Consider the following 22,024-nt stretch of genomic DNA (forward strand, 5'->3'; position numbering starts at 1 on the left):
CGGCGAGATACCTTCATTTTCTATATTTTTAATGCAGGCCTTGAAAGATTGAAAAATAACTAACCTTTTTTATAACTTAGTAACGCACGGTAAACTATTAGATAATCTAATAGTCTAGTAGAAGCCTATGATTTTCCATTTGCTTATTTAAGTTAATCTAATATTAGCCGTAAAAAAGTAAACTATTAGATAGTAAGCCCTTGAAGCATTGTATAATCGCACATAACTTTTCGATATTTTAGTTCACAATTAGGTACTCAAAATTTCACATTCAACTGCAATGTCATCCTTAGTATAGATACCAGAACAGATTTAAAATACTATGATACATGCATTGCGAAAAATTGTAAACATAGTTTGTCTGTCTATTGTTTACATCTTACTTAAGAGTAAATAGTATTATTTTAGGCATAATTATTAATAATTTCTGGGGATGTTTGTATTACAGAAAGTTCGGTTCCAGAATTAAAAAATTCTTAGCCCTGAGGACATTGATAACACGCCTCTACTGCTTCTTCCGTGCATGCGGCATTCCTGTTGAGAACATGTGTACATTTTTTAACTGCATGAACAATAATTCTCATCTCACTCTCACTGACTTGTAGACATCAATGTATTTTCCAGCCGCGTTATTCCAGCTATTGTCAATTTCCATAACCTTCTGTACCATGCCACTCCATTCATCAGGTTCTGCATAGAAATACACAAAGCAAAACTGGGATTATTCCATCTTCTTTGAAGTTAGTCAAACATGATTCAAAACCAAGCAGAGCTTACTCTCTCTATAATGAAAAAATGCACGATCTAGAGCGCCGTTCAAGGATCCTTCATCTATTCCTTCAAAAACAAACCTTCAAAAAACATATGAAGAAAAAGACATTATGGCATTAAACCTTGAAACACTTTCCATACACAAATCATAGACAACGCAATAACCTCCTCACTCTACTAAATTTAACCAGTTCTTAACCACATCTCTTTGTCAATCCAAGCAAACCATTGAACAGAGCCTCGCTCCCAATAACTCGGGACAGCCTACCTGACTTCTTTTTCCACCAATCTATCATCCAACATAAGAACACAATTTCTAAAAATTCTCAATTACATTTCTTTCAAAATTTTTTGGTGGATCTTCAAGGTTAGCTCTAAAAGGAAGCACTCCTAGCAAAGCGAAACCCTGATAAGCCAAGGGAGACACATCTGTCAATTGCTTTTACAGGAAGTAGACCTGGTCATTGGACCTGCCCATTGGAGTGTCCACATAAATTATGGATCCTCCATACAAATTTTCAGATATGGGCTGGTATTTCAGTAATTCTAGCTTTGATATATGATTTGAGAACCTAAGGATCTGTTTGGTATTGTTGATGTTTTTGGTTTTCTATTTCTGTTTCTCCATAGTGAAGAAACAGATTATAAAAAAATGTTCGTTTATGTATTATTTTCTATTTCTGTTGCTAGTTTTTAGTTAGCAACCTGTTTTCAGAAATTTTAAAAACCGCAAATAATTTTTTTGAATTAAATTATTCATAAACCGCGGATTCACCACATGAACAAGTTCACAAGTATCGAATACAAGTTATGCGAAAGCAATGAGCAAGCATAAAAGTAGAGACAAATCGAGCAGTTGGCAATGTGTTTCTAGCAAAGGTAGTAAGTAGGCTAAACAAGTTTATAATTGCTAGTAAGTAGTAAAAGATTGATGAAAATTCACCCTCCCCAAAAGAGCTTCTTATGCAATTCCTAGCTACTCTAGCACAAGGGAAAATCAATTTATCTCTAACGCATTACACAACCTAGATTAGACCCTCTACTAGTATTTACATGATGGTTACCCACCTAATATGCAGAAGACAGGCAAGCCTTGAACATGCTTGGCTCGTGACATTGGGTGATAGGAGAATCTGATTTGGTCAAAACCAATCGAGGAACACTGACAACAATAACAAGTTTTCCAAACAAGCTCAGCTCATTTGGGTAGAACCAATCAAAAGTTGGCCTCTATTCAAAGGCTATTAAAAGCAGCCAAACATCACTAAGTATTTATATTAGAACCTGAAAATAAACTCTAGTAGACGCTGACGTCCTGAAATTAATTCGAATGAAATTGAGCCAATAACACAATGCCAGAAGTGTTGGTTTGATATACTTAGTATATCAAGCATTGTTGAATCTCCTAATCTTGATCCAAAAATCTCCATGGATGATGAGGAGGCTACCAGACTTTTCTTTTGTGTGTCCATACAAAACCTTGATCATACGGCTACTAGCTCAAGAGGGGAGGAAGAGAGAATAATCAAAGGAGGGAGAGAAAACATATGGTAAGGAGAGAGGCAACGTGAAGGAGGGAGATGAGCAGCCACAAAGGCCTTCACTGTTAATCACATACCCCTTGGCCATGTGCCCATATTTATATTGAGAACCCAAGTCCCACTCAAATTAGGGGATGTTTGGTATCACTGTCAAAAATTAGAGATGCAAAAACCAAAAATAAGAAACCAAACTCTTGTTTGGTTAACATTTATAAAACTAAACAAAGTAAAAACTTAATTAAAAATTCTCATTTTCATTTTTATATGAAATAATATTATAAAAATATGATTAAAATAGTAAAATTACCAATAATACACATTAAAAAAATACTATAATAAAAAATAAAATTTATTATAATTATTTTACTTGATTGTTCTACTTTCAAAATTTACTGTTCAATAAAAATTTTATTGGACATGACAAATGAAAATAGTAAAGTATTTTATAATTGACTTTATAATTATTTTTTGAAATTTATGTATGATCATTTAATTTTTCTTTCAGCTTAGCAGTTAAGATTGTTACAACTAGTGTCGCACGACCCTTCACATGGAATGAAGTATTTGATTTGTGACAGTTGGTGTTAAGAGCATTGGTTAATTGCTCCGTGATTTGATTGCCTTTGGGTTGTGGAATTGTGTGAAGCATTTATAAGAGAACCATACCATGCACTATATTAGGACTTGGGGATTGTTCGGAAGCACTTATAAAAAAGTACTTATCTAAAAAGTGCTGAAAGTCCTAAGCACTATTTGATTTTCAAAAAAATTAGTTATTACAAGCACTCATTAAATAAGTAGTGTTTGGATACCAATTTTATTTTAGGTGTTGTTTTAATATGTATTATTATCATGTTAATAATATTATTATACTTCAACATGTAACTAACATATTACAATAAGTACCTATGTCAATAAGTACCTATCTCATAAACTATGTTAATGTATTGGAGATCCCAAAAGTAGCAACAAGGTTTCACTCATGAATTTTTAAAAGACTTCCAAGGTACAGTGGAAGTTCTACAAAACCATTAGGTAAGGTTCCTACTAGATGAACCTTATGTTTTGTGCTCTTGGGAATGTCAATCCTATAAGGATAGAGTATGGGAGAGTAAGGGTACCAAAACCAAGATCACTTGATGGCGGTTGTGATGCTAAGGAGTTGGACAACTTCTTATGTAACATGGAACACTACTTGTTTGGTTCGGGCCAACCTTAGAGGAGGCGAAAGTGTTTGCTACTATGTAATTAAGGTGGGGATGCCAAACTGTGGTAGGTGTAACAAATATGATAGGATTCAAAATGGTTAGAGTGTAGACTTGGTACTTAGGAAGACTTGAAGAGAGAGCCTACCTAATGTTAACACGTGTGGAGCGAGACGTGATCTGATGCCTTGATGGGGATGGCTATCCAAAATGTGTTGTTTGACCTTTATCTTGCACTTTATAGGTTCTACGGAGTTGCCACTAACCTTTTTTACTTAGGTGTAGCTAAGTTCACCAAACTACTAACCATTAATTAGTCTCTAGTTAATTCCAGGATCAAAGGATCTCATAATCTATAGTCTACATGCTAGAGCCAAACTTTGGGAGATCATTTATGTGAGTGAAAGGAACTAGCACTCCTTACACACCCATTCTTTTGAACGGTACCATGATAAACTTGGGATGTTCAAACATTATTCAAGCATGGTCTTAGACTCTTCACTTTAACGAATTAGGTTACCTTTCCTTTAGATATTGTTCCACACTACAACCACTGGATACTCGTCAAAGTCGTAAGACTTCCTTTACCTCAAGAATCCCACAAAGAATGTTATCACGCCACTTCTAGGGTTCCATCATCAGATTAATTGATTTTAAAGTTTTTGGTTTCATTTAATTTGATTCACTCACAACTTAAGCTTTGAAATTCATTATACACAATTGGTTTTTTTTTTTTTTACTAAAAGAGGGCGGCACCTCCATTTATTTATTAATATACCCTCACTTTTGGCGGAGGAATACCATGGTTACAAGATAAGCAAAAGGGAGAATACAGAAAAACCCTCCCAAAAAAACAACACCAACAACCAACCAAACCAGGACAACAAAACTAAAACATAACTAACAAAGAAGATAAAAACATAAACACAACCAAAAACAAATTAAAATACACCAAACAAAAATCTAGATTTAAACTAACGACAAACGGAAACGAGACCCCACCTATCCATCCGAAGAATACCTTTCAAATAACGTGGTAGAATGTGTTGTTCTTTGTAGATTATATTATTTCCCATTTCTCCTTCTTTAGCAAGAAAATCAGCCGCACTATTGCCTTCCCTATATTGATGCATCACCATGACGTTCACTCCTAACTCCACCACGAGCTCCGCCCAAAATCCCAAAGATACCACAAAGTACATCTACCTTTCCGAAGCCAATCAACTACAATTCGCGAGTTACTTTAAATAATCACATTAAAATAATGCAAACGTTTGCACAAACGAATTCCTTCCCTGATTGCTTTTAATTCCATACTATTATTTGTACCATTGCCAAGATAACTTGAAAAAGCTGTTTTTGCCATGCCATGGCAATCCCGAATAATTCCTCCACCTCCTGAACTACCCGGATTGCCCTTACAACTCCGATCAAAATTAAGTTTTATCCACACTACTGGAGGTTTAACTCACGAAATAATTTTTCCAGGCCTATCACAAACTCCCTGATGCTTAATTTGAAACTCATTCAAAATTGTAATGTTCGACTTCTTCAATTTTTGAAAAGAATTGGTGCTCTTAGCTATAAAACTAACCCAGAATCGAACACTTCTCCATATTTGATCTGCACTTTGATAAACTCCTTCCATTCTCGTTTTATATCTTCGATTCCACAGGCACCACATAATCAAACATAGAATCAGCCCAATTAAAATACCTTTAATAGACGATTTTCGAGCATAGTGAAACCAATTTGCCATTTTGTTTTTCCAGGGAAGAGATCGTTGGAAAGGAATCCCCAACACCACACTAGCTCGACGCCAAACCTCTGAAGCCACCTCGCCTAAAGAAAGCTCTGAATGCAACAATCACAAGCCGAAGCTATCGATATTCCTTTGACTTGAATTCTATCATCTATAGCCAAGCATCTAAACCAAGTTCTCCATAAACACAATGAAATTCTTTTAGGCAATAAAGAATGCCAGAACTAGTCATTCCCCACAAAATTATTACTTCTGCTCCTCACTGCCTCTCAAACCGTTTTTGTAGAAAAATTACCATCAGGGGCAGGCTTCCAAACAAAAATATCCTACCTACTTTTACGAGCCAGCAACTGATGCAAAATTTCCATTGTTTTATCGGCACCAACCAAATCTAGTAATAAATCAGAGTTCCAATTATTATTCAACAAGCAATCCTTAATACACAGTTTCTTGTTCAAAATATCCTTAGTGCTCATAGATAACGGACCTGATGACAGCCACTTGTCAAACCAAAAAGAAGAGTTTCCACCTCTCACCAAAACTTTAACATTATCCATAACTTTTGGAATGGTGGCCATAATTGATTTCCAAAATCGAGAGTCATTTGGTCTCCCCTTCCTTATTAATAAATGATCATTTTTGCAATATTTAGCTCTAAAAAAAACCTGCCCACAGATTATTAGAGGTGAGCAATCTGAAGGCAAATTTCATACGAAGAGATTTCTGAACTTCCTTAAGATCTCTCAGGCCCATGCTCCCTTCCAAGGTAGGTTTACAAATTTTCCCCCAAGAGCGCCAATGAATCTTCCTTTTATCTTTCACCTCTCCCTATAAAAAAATTAGAAAGAAGAGAGTTAACGCGAGAATATGTAACCTGCGAAACCTTAATAACAGACATCAAATGAATAGGCATGCTAGACAACACATGTCTTAATAAAATCAATCTTCCACCTTGCGAGAGCAACTTAGATTTCCACCCTACAATTTTTTTTCTAATCTTCTCCACAAGAGGCTCCAATGTCCTGGAAGACAATTTTCCAGAGACCAAAGGCGCACCCAAATATGTAACTAGAAATTTATCTTCCATGAAACCTGTGATTCTCAATAAACCATGTTTCCGAGCAGGAGTGATGTATTTTGAAAGGAATAACGCTGACTTTGTTGTACTGATTTTTTGACTTGACCACTTTTCATACATTTCCAGAACGTAAACTAAATTTCTAATAGACCTCTTCCCACCATTCGCAAAAATAAGAATATCATCCGCATATAGCAAATGCGAAACCAATGGGACCCCAATCGGATGATTAAATTGACCAATCCGACTTGTCTCATAGTTTTTCCTAAGCAACCTTGTCAAAACCTCCTCCATTATGATGAATAAATAAGGAGAGAGTGGATCCCCTTGCTGCAAGCCTCTCGTAAATTGAAAAAACCCTTTAAAAGTTTCGTTCATCATAACAGAAAACCATGGGGACTCCACAAAATTTTTTATGAGCTTGCAAAACCTCTCAGAGAAACCAAAAGCCTTAAGAACCTCCAAAAGAAAATTCCAATTCACTCTGTCATAAGCCTTAACCATATCGAGTTTTACCATCACATTGCTGCTAGCCATTTTTTTGTGCAAAGATTGAACCAATTCTTGAGCAAGCGTAATATTTTAAAAAATACTACGCCCAGGAATAAAAGCACCTCGTTCATGTGAGACCAACTTATCAACAACCTCGGTTAGTCTAAAAACAATAATCTTGGAAAGAATTTTATAAGCCACAGAGCATAAACTAACAGGCTGGAATTTATCAAAGCTAGAAGGATTATCCACCTTCGGAATTAACACAATAAATGAAGAGGAAAAAAACTTGGAAAGAGTAGTGCCCTGAAAAAAAATCCTTTTCCGTATCCAAGACATCTTTTTTTACAATGTGCCAACAAGATTCATAAAATTCAGAGCCAAATCCATCCAGTCCCAGACTACTTTCTTTGGGAATAGAGAACATCGTTCTTTTAACTTCTTCTTCTATCAGTTCGGCGTAGAGGAAATTATTATCAATGTCGCAATGTCTCGAACCCGCCAGAAAACCACTCTGGCAAAATGGGTGCAGCTGAGAACTGGGAAAAATGGATGTGAATTTTGAAAATAATATTTTTGTGGATAAACAATGTGTGATGGAGTCACCACTAACCTTTTGAAGTGTGGTTATAACACTTGATTGCTACACAGTTAGGGGTAGAATCGGTTTGCATTACCAAAGTTGGGCTTGAGAGTACGGCTACGCAAGGGGAAGGTACCCCTACGTGCCTGTTCTTACGAATGGTACCAAATTAATTGAAAATTATCCCAAAATAAATCTAATAAGCCTTTAAAAATTACTCCCTTTCAAAAATCAAAGAAAATGCACAAAGGGTCGATCCAATACTTAGAAGAGTCCAAGCCCTTTGTTGCAATCATCGAAATGGAAAATCGAGAAAACAGTTTACGAAAATACACTCCTGGGGTTTTTAAAAAATCTTTGTAGAAGTTTCTAAGTGAAAAGTAATATTCCGGGAGGTTTTTGAAATTTGTTCGGGATGAAAACGATTTTCTAGGCCTAAAAATATTTTTTATGATTTTTTCAAAGTGTGAAAACATTTTTTGTGATTTTTCGTGATTTTTTCAATATTTTTCCCGAACCTTAAAATAACACAAATAAAATTAAGACAAAAACCATGGAAGTCAAAGTTGAAAAATATTTTTGGGATTTTCTAAAAATTTTGAGATTTTTTGTGGATTTTTGTGAACTTTTCAAACATTGAAATAATATTAAATAAAACGAAGAAGAAAACCGGTGCCAACCGGTTTGGGAGGGGTGGACTGGTCAAACATTGACCGGTCCAAGGGAAAACCAGTTTAAGGTCTTGGTCGAGACCAATGAGCTCAGAGTATGTTTATGGACACAAGCATGGATGTTGAGCGCATGGATGTGAATGTGGGTGCATGCATAGATGAGCACATGCATGGATGTGTGTGCATGCACGAATGGGCGCATGCGTGAATGTATGTGCATGCATGAATGCGTACGTGCATGTGGGTGGTGTGAGTATAGTGTACGTACATACACGAATGCATGGCCATGAGTATGTGTAGACATAGGTGCATGTATGAACGTATGCGTGCATGTATGAACGTATGCATGCATGTGCATGAGTATGTGAATGTGTTGTGTACGGATGAATGTATGTATGCATGTAACATGAATGTGAATGTGTGAGTTTTGCATTAATGTATGCACGCATGTATTATGAGCATGTGTGTGAGTTCTTATGAATGGGCACATGTGCATGTAACCAGAGTATGTGTGTTTAAGAGTGAATGCATACATGCATGTATGTGCATGACTAAGTGAATGTGTGCATATGAAGGTGTTGAGTGCATGCATGTACATGTGTGTGTGTATGAGAGTGTTACGTATATGCATGTATGTATGTGAATGCGTAGCTATGTGAGTGTGTGGATGTGTACATGTATGCATGTGTGTGTGTGAGTGTGAGGGTATGAGTATGGAATTATTTTCAAAGATGACTTAAAATATTTTTGAGAATTTTTTCTTATTTTTCTAGATTTTTGGGTAATTTTTCTGAATTTTTGAGAATATTATTTGAAATATATATATTTAAAATTAAAAGAAAATGGGAAGAACCAGTGTGACCTGGTTCAGGGAGACGGACCGGTCAAACTTTGACCGGTCTAGAAAGAACCGGTTTAAGGCTTGGTCGGGGCCAATCAAAGGGAGTGTGCCACGTGCCCGTAGCAGAGTGGGTGGAAGTTGGTTGCGCACGTGGCGTCATCTTGTGCGTTCAAAGAATGCCAGGATCCGACGGCCAACATCGAGTTGTGTCGAGCCTTGAAGATAAGGAGTAAAGGCGCCATGTGGCGACAATCGGGCGGAGGAGACGAGTGCGGTGATTGGCTTTTGAGGCAAATGATCTCCACCGTTGATAGGGATCGGAGATCAACGGCGCGGGATGGAACCGACGTGGGTTAACGTCGTGGCTTGATCTGGTGCGTTTATCTGAGCCGTAATCCAACGGCTCACCATGAGCTGTTTTTGACATTAATGACCCAGGGACAAGACTTTCCATGTGTCAAGAGTGTGTGAAATCCGGAGAGGCACTCGAGGAAGCTTCTGATCGGTGGTGATCTTGGCCGTTCATCAGGGTATGGATCGAACGGCTACTATAGAGAAGTTGTTAGACATTAATTTGGGGAGGAGGGCGATGGTGGCCACATGGCGACGCGCGAATGGATGGGGCAGGCTGTCATTGACGCGCGTGAGATCTTGGTCGTCGATGCATATCAGTGATCAGACGGTTACGATGAACAGAACTCCCCCGTATTAATGGCGCGGGGAACAAGGGCAACACGTGTCACCTGGCGAACGGAGGAGTTCAGGCCTTCATGAATGCTTCTGACATGAGTGATCTCAATCGTTGGTGTGAGGGAGATCAAACAGCTGCCAAGGGGAGGCATTGAATGCTTCGGGGACACAACTTGCCATGCGTCAGAAGCAGGGGAATCCAGAGAGGCACTCAAGTGCGGCTGGGGGATCTTGGCCATCCTTTGGAGTGTGGATCGAACGGCTGATATGAAGGGACTGTCATGCATTGATGACAGGAGGATAGTGGTGGCCACGTGTCACCAGGCGATTGGAAGTACGCAGGCCCTCATTAATGCTCTTGACATGGGTTGAACTGAACCGTTAATACTAAAACACAATCCGATGGCCAAGGTGGGGAGCTCGTGAGTTGATGACGCGGTCAATTCTCAGCCGTGCGATAAGATCTAGATCCTAGGGCGGTCAATGTGTCGCACGCGGACTACACACGTGGCCGAATCTTGATCGTACGCAGAAGACACAACGTTAATAGATGGGACTAAAACACATCGCATCTTCATCGAACAGACAATAGAGCGCCACGCGTCCTAATCTTGTGTCCCCAAAACTGTTAATACTTAAACCAAAATTTTTAGGTTTTCCCATTTTTCATTTCTCATTTTCTCTCTCATGTTCTCTTTTGATCCTCTCTACTCCTTTTTTCCCTCTGTATCCATAGACCATAAGCCTAATACCCTTAGGAGCTTTCTCACTGACCCGAGCCTTCGACGAACCCTAGATCTCTAAACCTCTCTTCGAAGCCCTAAATCTCAAACCCTATGATCCTTCTAACATCCTTCTAGCTACTCTGATTTCCTACAGCTTTACCTTACTCACCACCCCTAGAGACTCTCTTCCTAGGATTCTAAAACACATCCTTTCAGGCTCCTCTTTCACAGTTTCCTTCTTTCTCCAAGAAGCTGCAGTTCGTGATTTAGATTCAAGTTCAAACCGGGGTTTGCTTGGATGGTTGAATACGTGGCAGAAAGCTAAGAACCTCTAAATCCCTTCTCTCTTTTTGTTTTTTCCTTTCATTTTTGTTTGTTTGATTGGATGGGCGTGTGTGGGGAACACTAGTCATTCTAAATGTTGTGTGTTACTTGGGCAATGACCTGAGTGTGATTGTTGGTTTTAGTGATTCCGAGTACTCTGATCGAGGTTGGGGCATGGTCACAGGACTAAGGCTGAAGACGAGTGGACTTGTCTTCAACTCAGTGGGTTAGAGTCTTGGTTGACCTGTGTGAGTCAACCCTGGGTGAATCGTGTGGAATTGGTTGGACTTAAAACGGGTCACATGCCTATGGGCACTTGTGGGGGTGAGCTCAAATGGGCCTAGTTAAGTTAAAGTTTAACATGGACTAGGCTCAAGCTTTGGAATCGGGCCGGTTGGTTTTTGGGGGATGGTTTAGAGGTGTGCAACGGCATATGGGCCTGGGGGTTTATTTTCAAAATGGGCTTTGTTTTAAAATTTTAATCGGGTCTTAGGTTTGGTTTAAAACTCAGGTGAACTTGGTCTGATTTTTCTAATGGGCTGGCCCCGGATTGATTTTGCAAACAGGCTAGGCCTGAGGTGATTTTAAAAACGGGCTGGCCGGTTATATTTTAAAATAGGGCTCGGGTCAAGCTTGAGATGGGTTGGGGGTTTTGGTATTGAAATTTTAAAATGGGTCTCATGGGTTGAAACCGAGCTGGGCTTGGATAGCTTCTGCAATGGGCCTTTTTTAAAACACAACCGGGCCGTGGAGTTTTAGGATCAAATGGGGCTTTGGTTAAGTTCTGAAAAAGAATTGTTTTGGGGTTCATTTCCTGGGCTTCGAAGGATCCGAAATTTGGGCTGTGGGGTTTTCCAAAATGAGATACGGGCCATGGTGAGTTTTAGAACGGGCCTAGGCTTTTTAAATTATCACCAAGTCTTCATTTTTAAAACCAAACCGGGCCTGGGCTTTTTAAATTATCACTGAGCCTTCATTTTTAAAACCAAACTGGGCCTGGGGGTTTGAGAGAGTCTTGTTAAAAAGGTGGACTTGGTGCTTGAATTCGAATTTGGATTCTGGTTTGGGGAAATGGGTACGGGTACTTCTCAAAATGGGCTTGGACGCCTGCATTCATACACCTACAGTGCACCATCTAGCTCAAATTGTCATCTCCGAATTAGGACAGGGAAGGGAGATTTACCTCAGGTCTTGTACTCTGCCAGTCTTCTTCTCCGGCGAGTAAGTTTGAGCTGGTCTGTTCTGGTTTCTGGTCTGGGTTCTCTGGTTGTGTACTGTGTGCTCTGAGCTTTACCAGAGCTTACCCTCTCTGATTTTTGCTCCTTGAACTCCCTCTGCTCTTTTATACTGCCATAGCCTCCTCTTTCTCTCTAATTTCTCTCTCCCCATGGCAGAGCCTCTATTAGCTCTCCCCCTCTCTATTTTTGCAGGGTATCTCAGTTTCTCCGAGGGGTGTGTGCTGTGTGCTCTGAGTTTTACCAGAGCTTACCCTCTTCTCTGAATTTTTTCTTACTTCTCTCAATTTCACCAGGGTTTCTTTTTCTATCTCCGAGGGTATCCTTTTGCAGTGTGTGAGCCTCCCTATTTATAGTGAGGCTCGAGGGTTCAATTGGCCCCAATTTCCTCTATCCTAACAGAATTCCCTTGAGCTGGCGAGGGAATATTTCCTTAACCACTTTGTTCTTCTGTGCATGTGATTTTATTTCTGTTATTATTTTTTGGATTTCTTCTTCTAACAGCCTCTTGTTTCTTTTGTGCGCAGGTAACTTAGGGAAGTCCAGCTGGCAAAAGGGCATTGGAGGGCATGGCATCTTCTTTGAGCATTTTTATTTTTATTTTGTATTTATATTTTTTTTTTTTTAGCTTTTTTTTTTTGGCTGATGTATCCTGTATGTACCCCCGGGAATTCTCTTCTGCAACATTAACTTGTACATCTTATCAGCTGTGTTTTATTTCGCTATGTATGCTGCAACTTTCCTTTATGTATGTTTAAAAGTCTGCACATGCATGTGTGCACACCTGCCTTCTTTGAATGAATGATGCATGTACCCTAGTGTTGACCAATTTTGACCAAACAAGTTGACAAATTTTGTCTTAGAAGAACCTGGTGATTAAAGCATGAATTTAACATCTAAACAGAAACCGGGTTTTTAAATTAAAGGACTCACTCAATTAAAATCTCATTAAAAGTTTGAAAGGGCCATTTAAACATTTAAGCTCAACTTTGACAACACCTTGTTGAATTTCGAAATTTGACTCAAAGAACGAAAATTTCCTAGCACACCGAGACTCGACTTGAACTGTTGGGACTTATTAGTGTTATTATTTTTTTGAAAAAGCAGGAAGGATAAATTTTTGAAATTCGGGGTTCTCAGTTTAGTTTGATTTTGTGAATAAATCTTATGAAAAATTTAGTCTAAAACTATAGTAGAAAGGACTCAAGAAGCTTTTCCTAGAATACCGGGACTCAACTCTAAATCACAAGACCATCTTGAGATAACTGGGATTTCCAGAAATGGGACCCCAGTTATGAAAAGGACTCAAAATTGGAACAATCGGGACTCCAATTAGATTTAAAGTCAACTTTATTACACCAGGTCTTTTCAGAAAGGCATGGTAAAAATTAGGGTGTCTACAATAACCATCTAAAATTTGCCTTCGAATTAACTCGGAGAGATCGCATGGTTCAACCGCTGAAGACTCTGAAAGAAAATTCTGGAAAAAAACAGTTGCTTCATTATGAATTGCTTCCGCACCCTCCAATATCCTCCCGTCATTCAGAACCTTACGGTCTATACAACTCTTATTCCGCTTCTGATTGATAACTGAATGGAAGAATTTAGAGTTTTGATCCCCCTCAATCAAACAATTTTTTTTTTTTGCAATTTGTCCTAGGCGAGATGCTTCCCTATTCTCCCACACCTGAATCTCCAACTTAGTAGTCAAGTAATCAGCTTCGACGTCCTTAGAAAAACCTACTTGTAGCTGATTTTCTAGATATTCCATCCTTTCCTCGAGAGCTTTTAAGTTTTCTCCCACTCTCCCAAAGACATTTTTATTCCATGCACGTAATGCAACTTTAGTTCTCTTAAGACGAATAGCAAGTTTCAAAAGACCCGAGGCCGAGTCATTCCTGATCCAAGTTTCCATATTTTTTGAAACACGTAATTCATCATCATATAACATCCAAACGCACCATGCATAACACAATTCATGGAATGATACATTCAATGAAAGTACAAGGACATGAGTTGAGCGCACATACATACCTTCATCAATGCAAATAAAATTGTGCAACTCACCATCATCTATGCATGAAATTAACAACAACCAAGTTCACAAAAAAACATGGTAATACTCTTATGTACAAAATACGAAGTTGCATTTTCTATCAACCCTCTTCTTTAGATTTTGACCTATGTTCTTTTTTAAGTCCACACCTAGCCCCAAAACACTCCCAAAACTCCAAACTTACTAGAAATCAAAGCAGATTTTTTTTGATATTTTATTTAAATTTTCTGCTTTTTTTTTTTTGGATTTTAAACAATTTATAATAATTAAAAATTCAAGAAATAAGGTAACTAAACTAAAAAAAGAGACTAAAGTAGAAGAAAATCCTAATAAATTAAAGAAAAACATCATGATATTTTTATTCTAAAATTTTTTAACACTTAAAAAAATAAGTTTTAATTAAGATAACTAAATAAAGAGAAAATAAATATAAATATAACGTAAATAGCAATAATTTGTAAAAACTATCCCAAGATAATATATATATATATATATATAAAATAATTTTTCCCATTTTTGGGAATTTTTCACAACTATAAACTATTTAAAATAAAATAAAATAAAATTTAGAAATAAATTAAAAAGAAAAAAACCGATTGACTAGTCCGTGTGGATTGGTTGACCGGTCCAATTAGACCATTTTAAGTGGCCATATGCGCAACGCGACTTGTGCAAGAAGATCCCTTTCCCCTTGCCCCTTGAATCACCGTTTGTCTTCTCCGGCAAGCCGCTGGAGACTCACTGGAACCCCAGTGCACAGTCCATCTTACTTTGAATGTTTTCCGACCTCCCTGATGCCAAAAAATTCACTCACTTTGCCATTGTTTGCATCTGGGAGTCCCATCACCGCTGTGACATCCCTGCTTTGCCAAGAAATAACCGAAAATGACCTCCCTTACCTCTTTTTCTTTCTATTGGCGACAATGGCAACTCCCCTAAGTCTCTGACCATCTAAAGGGTTATCTAACCTCTTGAAGTCCTCCTTATACTCCCTAGACCTTTCCTTGCCTCAATAAAACCTACGACCCAAGTCATGCACAATGAAAAAAAAAAAAATTTCGCTACTCTATTCCACTTCAATTATCTTATATATATATTTTAAATTCTTGTTCCTCACTATTTGAAACCTAGCAACCCCCAAGAAGTCCAACAACATATTTCATAGACTCCAGTGTGAATCAAATATGAAAACTCGACTACCCAAACACAATTCTACAAAATTAAACATGGCACACATACATCAGGAAGTTCAGGGTTTTTGTGTAATAGATCTTGAAGCTTGGCTTGAAAACACAATAAAAATCAAAGTTTTCATACATCCATGGAGGTAACATTTTAGCTTTAGTGTGAAATCAAAGGAATTTCAAGATAGTTCATACCATAGAGTTCTCAAAATATATCTATGAACACAATTAAGATTCATGAGGATGAGGGGTGTACCTTTTTTTTTTTTCTTCTTCGAGTCTTAACCTTTAATGGAGTCTCTCTCTCTCGCCCTTTTAAATAGACTAAAGGTTAGGGTTTGAGCTTATCACCCCACTTTCCTAAGATGCTATTAAAAACAAAAAAAAGACAAAAAAAAAAAAAAAGCTTCTTTTCTTGTCCTAAGTAAGGTGTTTGGGCAACTCCCAATCCCTATTCTCAATTGGAACTTTATTTAAATCAAGGATAACACCCAATTTTAAAAAACAATGATTTTGAAACATGAAATTGAGGCTCCAAAGTGCTCCAAACCCATGATTTTCACACTAAAACACCGAAAAGGAGAACAAGGCTCTAATTAATTGTTCAAGATTCAAAATCACCCCTTGATTGTCCAATTAATTCTATATTAACCCACATATTAGATAAATTGATCCCAAACAAAATAAGGTGCCAATAGTTACCCTTCTTCATATGTTGTATACCATGAGTATTGAGGAAGTTCCTTCCAAAGCCTCATATAGTAGGAAATATATAAAGACAAAGACCACTATTTGGTCATAGGGGCAATTTAACCCAATGTTTTAAAAGGTGAAGGCGTAAGGTGAGAGAGGCAAGGTGTAAGCCTTTTGGGACAGTATTTTTTTAAATGATTAATAAATAAAATTAATTTATATATAGTATAAAAATGAGAAAAAAATTAGAATAATGGAGAAAAAAATAAAAACAAAATTCTTAAGTATCATATAGGCCAATTTTAGCTAACAAACTCAAATAATGCATGTAAAATGACAAGCATGAGCCATAACATCACAAAAATGGATACCATTTTCATGCTTTAAAGTTTAAACACTTAAATAAACATACTAAAAATAAGAGAAAAAGCAAAATTTGAGACAGGCTAGCCAAGAGTCACCTAAGACGAACAAAGCTGGAGAGAGAGAGAGAGTCAAATCAGTTGGAGAAGAGACCTCAGTCGAAGAAGAGGCCTTGAAGCAGAGAGCGACAATCGGTGAGAGAGGTACACTAGAGGAGGTTGTCAAAGAGAGACGAGGTCACAAGAGGTTGTAGGGGTCTCGCAGGAGAGAGACAACAGACTGTAGGGGGTACTGGAGAGAAACAAGAGGATGGAAGGAGTCGTCAAACAGAGATGGCGACTTGGAATAAGGAAAAGCTCTGTGCAAGTCCTTCAGTCATCGAGAGGGGGGTGATGCTTGTCAATCCCTAACTTATCTTCTTATTTGTTTATTATTATTTTTTGAATATTTTTCATATTATTGGGTCTGCTCCCAAAAGGTGTACACATTTCTAGTTGAGGCATAAAAGTTGTGCTTTTTGGTCAGAGGCATGCGCATCAAACCCTGAGGTGAATGCACTTGAGGAGTTTCGCCTTTTAAGTTATGCCTTAGGGCATTTTATGCCCAAAACACATCAAGAGGCTCGCCTCAGGAATGCCTTTTAAAATATTGATTTAACCAATCACATAAATAAGCGCTAGGGTGGAAACATGGTTGAGAAGGATCGATCGATAAAGCTTACATGACCATGGCGAGATTTATGGACTAGACTTGCTTAGCTAGGATGGAAGAAAATAAGATGAGAGGTGTGGTAATGTGGTGGAAAAGGAGTATTTATTAAACCAATTGATGGAGGGAAGCAGAGGCTGGATGATTACTAACATTCTTTACATTTGAAAAGATGCAATAGTTAGATGACCACTAACCATCTCTATGAAAGAATATATGACCTCTTAGCAAGTTCCTAGTAAATTACACAAGGATTTCCCGAAATAAATGATAAAGAGCCACCTGTGGGAAATGCACAACCATCTTGGGGTTGGTGTAGAAATAAACACTGGTGGAGAATGCGTCACCATCCCGAGGTTGAATGGAAAGGAACCATTAGTAGAAAATGCACTACCATCCCAAGGTCGAATAAAGAGAATCGTCAATAGGGAATGCACCATCATTCTGGGGTTGGAGTAAAAATGACCACCGGTGGGGAATCTCCTATTGTCCTGGGGTTGGATGGAAGAGGAGCCATTGGTGAGGAATGCGCCACCATCCTGAGATCAAATAAAGAGAACCACTAGTGACGAATGCAGCACCAACTTGGAATTGAATTGAAGAGGAATCATCAATGGGGAATGTGCCACCATTCTGAGGTCGAATAAAGAGAACCACTAGTGGGGAATACACCACAAATCTAGGGTTAGAATAAAGGTAACTACCAGTGGGAAATGTGCCACCATCCTAGGGTTAAATTGAAGAGGAAACAATGGTTGGACCTTGTCAACTACCTGTGGTTGGATTTCAAAATCTCTTGACAAAGACAAAAATGGCTTGGCTAAGAATGAACACCAATCCATGCAATGTTTCCTTGTAGAGGGGATGACTTGCTATGGTAGATGATACACTGATCTCGACTTGGCAAAGAGACATGTAACTTTTGACTAGACTTAATGTTGAATGCAAATATTGTTTTTTTGCCCTTTTTATTTTGAAGATGCCATGCATATGTTGAGCTTGATGCAAATGAAAAGTGTATCACACTAGACAAGATGTTGACTGCAAATGACATGCTTTTTCTTTTTTTGGATTGCCTCTCAAGTGGATCACGATAGATTCAATGCACAACTTGAAACTTAAATTTCTTTTCCCTAGATCAAAACTATCAAAATGCATAGTTTTCTTGTTGTGCAGACTTCTAAATTCTAGCCTACACTGCCACAGTATACCAAGTTAGCCTTTCAATATCAAGACTTCATAATTTTCTACTCCCCATGCATAACACTTAATAATACAAAGCATGCTAAAGGGTGCATAGTTGGATTGTAGAGTGCTATGCCAATGGAGTCATTTCGAATCTCCTGCCCTTGTATAGCTCCTAGCCTATGACTAATGGGGAATAATTTGCCTTTGGGCCCTGAATTTTTTTATTTTGACTCATTTAAAATTCAAATAACAAAGATGCAGATAGTGACAAGTCCTTTATTTAGGCAAATCATTCAGAAAATTAAGATCCAAAATGTGTTTGTTTGCTAGATTTCAAGTTGGTTTATTGGATGATGGCTTTACCAATGCTCAGCTTCATACCATATCAATGTCCAGTTAGAAACCTAGTTCACCAGGTGATCAATTTATACAGTTTTGGAGTTCTTCGAGCCTTTACTCCAATTAGTAGTTCCTTGTTCTTACTTCACTTTCTTCTTATTGTGCTTTTCTAATGGTGCTACACCCTTTAAGTACCTTGCATCTTCTTTGAACACATCCTTTCCTCTGGAATAAGCTTCAACCCCTATCATTCTCTAATCATGATCTGAGCCTCCTTGGAATTGGTATGATGACCTATTGGACAAGGTTATCAATAGAAAAGGATTTGGTTTGAGATGGAGGAAATGGATTCAGGGGTGTGTACTTTTTGTTGCTTTTTTGTCTTAGTGAATGACAATGCTAAGTCTTGGTTTTGTGCATCTAAGGGTCTAAGATAGGGGAATCCCCTTTATCCATGCTGAAGGCTTTTCGTACTTTACATTTAGGGGGTTTGCCAGGGGAAAGGATAGGAAAACTTTGCTGTAGTGCATTGGTATGGCAATTACATGATGTGTTTGGTTGGAGAGGAATGGCAGAGTTTTCAAAGGTGAGGTTACTCCTAATAACTTGTTTTTGAGTAGGGTGGTTTATCTTGCGCCACTATGTGTGTCGGCAAATGATTTCTTTCACCATGTTTCTTTGGAAGACTTATGATGGGATTGGTTGACTTTGCTTCATTGAGTTGTCATGCTTTTCGTTTTGTAAAGGGAGGATATCTTGTACGCCTTTTTTTCTTTTCTTTTTTTTTTTGTTTGTTTTTTCTCTTCTAATAAAATTCTTTGTTCATAAAAAAAATAATAAAAAATAAAACTTCAACCACCATTGGCTTTGGAAGTTGAGAGGTTTCTCAAGTTTTCCAATCACAAGAACATAACTTATGGTAGGGAGTTTCATCAACTTCCAAGTTTAAGAGACCAAGAGATAGTCATGAACTTGTCAAAATTTTCAGGAGAGGGCTCAACTTGTTAAAGATAAGTACACCATTGTTTCAAGTCTTTGTGAGAATTAGGGTATAATTGAGTATCATGACTGCATTAATGACCTTAAATAGAGTTGATGTTTCTTCTAGGGTATGCTTAGGCCTTGGCTTGACCACATACTAGTTCATCAAGATGAGTTGCCACTACAGATATTCAGATGCTTGTCAATGACTCAATTCCCAAACCACAATTGCTCGCTGTTAACCCAAGGACGAACTGAAGGAGCCAAAATTGGTTAGTCTAGAATTGATTTAAGATTCCTTAGTCATTGAGCATGTTATTGAGAATCCACTTGAGATGATAACTTCTCCATTTGTTTAACACATGCTCCCATCACCTACTTTTTTTTCCTATTGCATGTTCTTTAACCAAATCCAATGAAACTTCTCATGTCATTCTTGAATATGGACCAACTGCACATTGAAGTTGATTGACACTTCGTGAGAAATGTTGTGACAAAGAAGATTGTGAATATCTCATTACAAAGGCCATGTTGAAACTCACCTTCCTAATTGCTGTAACAAGATAGGGTTAGGTGATATTTAAACACTTTGGTTTTTTTTTTTTTTCTTTATTTTTATTTTTATTTTTTTTTTTAAATTTAAAAATATTTGCTTTTGGATCGTTATCTTTTAGCTCTAGTGATGGATGAACATACTAGGAGTATCCAAAATGAGGATCCATGGTGTATGTTGTTTGCAAATATTATCTTAATTGATGAAACTAGGGGTGGAGTGGAATCTAAGCTAGAATTACAGAGAAACTTTAGAATCTAAGGGGCTTGTTCTGCGACATTTTTTAAGATTCCAATGAATGTGATGTCCATGGCATCTAGTTCCTACATTTGTTTGAACATGGAAATTTGACATGATGGACATATTCATATTCTTGGGAATGCAAGGATTCCCATGAAACTTGGGCATCCTATTTTCACATCCCTCCATGGGTAAGTTTCATGAGAACCATATTCCCATGGGAATTCTACCACTTGAACTAAATTGTCCTCACTATTTTGGTTTTCGGACAATAATGCCCCTATAATATAATATAATATAATCACGCTCTATTGTTACTTTTAAAAATAAATTAAAAGTAAAAAATTTTAATTAGCATAAATACTAATTATTTTAATTATAAAATATACAAAATGTTAATTAAAGATATGAATTATAAGTTTTAATTAAAATTTATTAATTATTAATTTGGCAAGAATTAAATTTTTAATTAGAAAACATTAAAATGACAATTAAAAATATTAATTAACCTAAATTTTAGTTAATTTTTTAGTTATAAATATTAAAAATGTTAGCTGCAAATATTAATTAGAAAATTTAATTATTTTTTTAATTAGACAATATTTAAAATATTTATTACAAGTGTTAATATTTAAGTTAATTAAAATTTTAATTGACATTTGTAATTTATTAAATAAAAATAATATTACTATTGTTTTTTAAACATTTAATATAATAGTTAATATTTAGACACTATGTTACCTCAATTATTTCGGTTAATCGATTATTAAATGTTAAATGTTTTAAATTTATAATTGTTGAAAATTTTAGAAAATAGATTTAATTAAGTACATATTCTTTGTAGGTTTTTGTGTTAAAAAACACAATTTTTCTTCATAATGTACACACGTGTTAAGGGTATAATAGTCATTTTTTAAAATACCTACTAGGATTTCCATGTTGAAACAAACATTGACATGAGAATCTTGTGTGCATTCCTGGGATTCTTACAACGGGAACCAAACAAAAATATTCCCATGAGGAAAGGCATCCTATTCGTAGGAATGAAATTCCTGGGAATGTCATTCGAAAAAAAAATATATTTTTTATGCCGTGACAAATTATATGAAATGGAATTTTAGTCATAACAGGAGAATATTCGAGAGAAGGTTAAGCTTGATGGTCAAGAAATCAATAACACTAGTAGATTAGCATACCTTGGACCTATTATGCAAGTTGAAGGACAATCCTAAAGTTAAATCAGGTTAGGTAAAAATGAGAAGTGCTTCAAGTGCGCTGTGTGATCGTAGAATTTCCTTAAAATTAAAGGGAAGTTCTATAGGATGGCTGTAAGACCAGCTATTCTATATGGATCAAAAAGTTGGGCAATTAAGAAACAACATATCCAAAAATTAAAGAGTTACTGCAACAAAAATGCTAAGGCGGATGGGTGATAAAATAAGATTAACTAAGGAATCAGCATATTCATGGTAACTTAGGCATGACACTTTTAGAAGATAATATAAGGGAGGGATGACTCGGATGGTTTGGGTATCTATAATGTAAGCGAAATAATGCGCTAGCGAGGAGGAGTGAGTTAGTTACTAGGAAGGGCAGTAGGAGTAGGGGTAGACCTAAAATAACTTGAAAGGAGATAGTAAGGATTTAATAACCTTGAATTTGTTAGAGGAAATTGCCCATGATTGTGTAATTTGGCGGGAAAGGATTCATGTAACCAACCTCACCTAGTGGGACTCGAGGCTTAGTTGATTGTTGTTGTTGCTGTTATTTAGGAAATATTTAATAACATTCAATTGGTTTT

The 22,024-nt window shown here is 37.1% G+C and overlaps 1 protein-coding gene across 1 annotated transcript in view; it reads right to left on the bottom strand.

Annotated features, from left to right (window-relative positions):
• Positions 1–309: 309 nt before the first annotated feature.
• The window catches only part of LOC131166276 (uncharacterized), a 114,943-nt gene continuing 93,228 nt past the window's right edge, over positions 310–22,024 (bottom strand). The window contains exons 14-15 of the mRNA XM_058124678.1: positions 778–851; positions 310–690 (exon numbers count right to left, since the gene is read on the bottom strand). Of these exons, the coding sequence (XP_057980661.1) occupies positions 581–690; positions 778–851 (184 nt within the window). The 3' untranslated portion in view covers positions 310–580. The remainder of the gene's footprint in view (positions 691–777; positions 852–22,024) is intronic.

The sequence above is a fragment of the Malania oleifera genome, chromosome 10 (assembly GCF_029873635.1).
Source record: "Malania oleifera isolate guangnan ecotype guangnan chromosome 10, ASM2987363v1, whole genome shotgun sequence".
NCBI lineage: Eukaryota > Viridiplantae > Streptophyta > Magnoliopsida > Santalales > Ximeniaceae > Malania > Malania oleifera.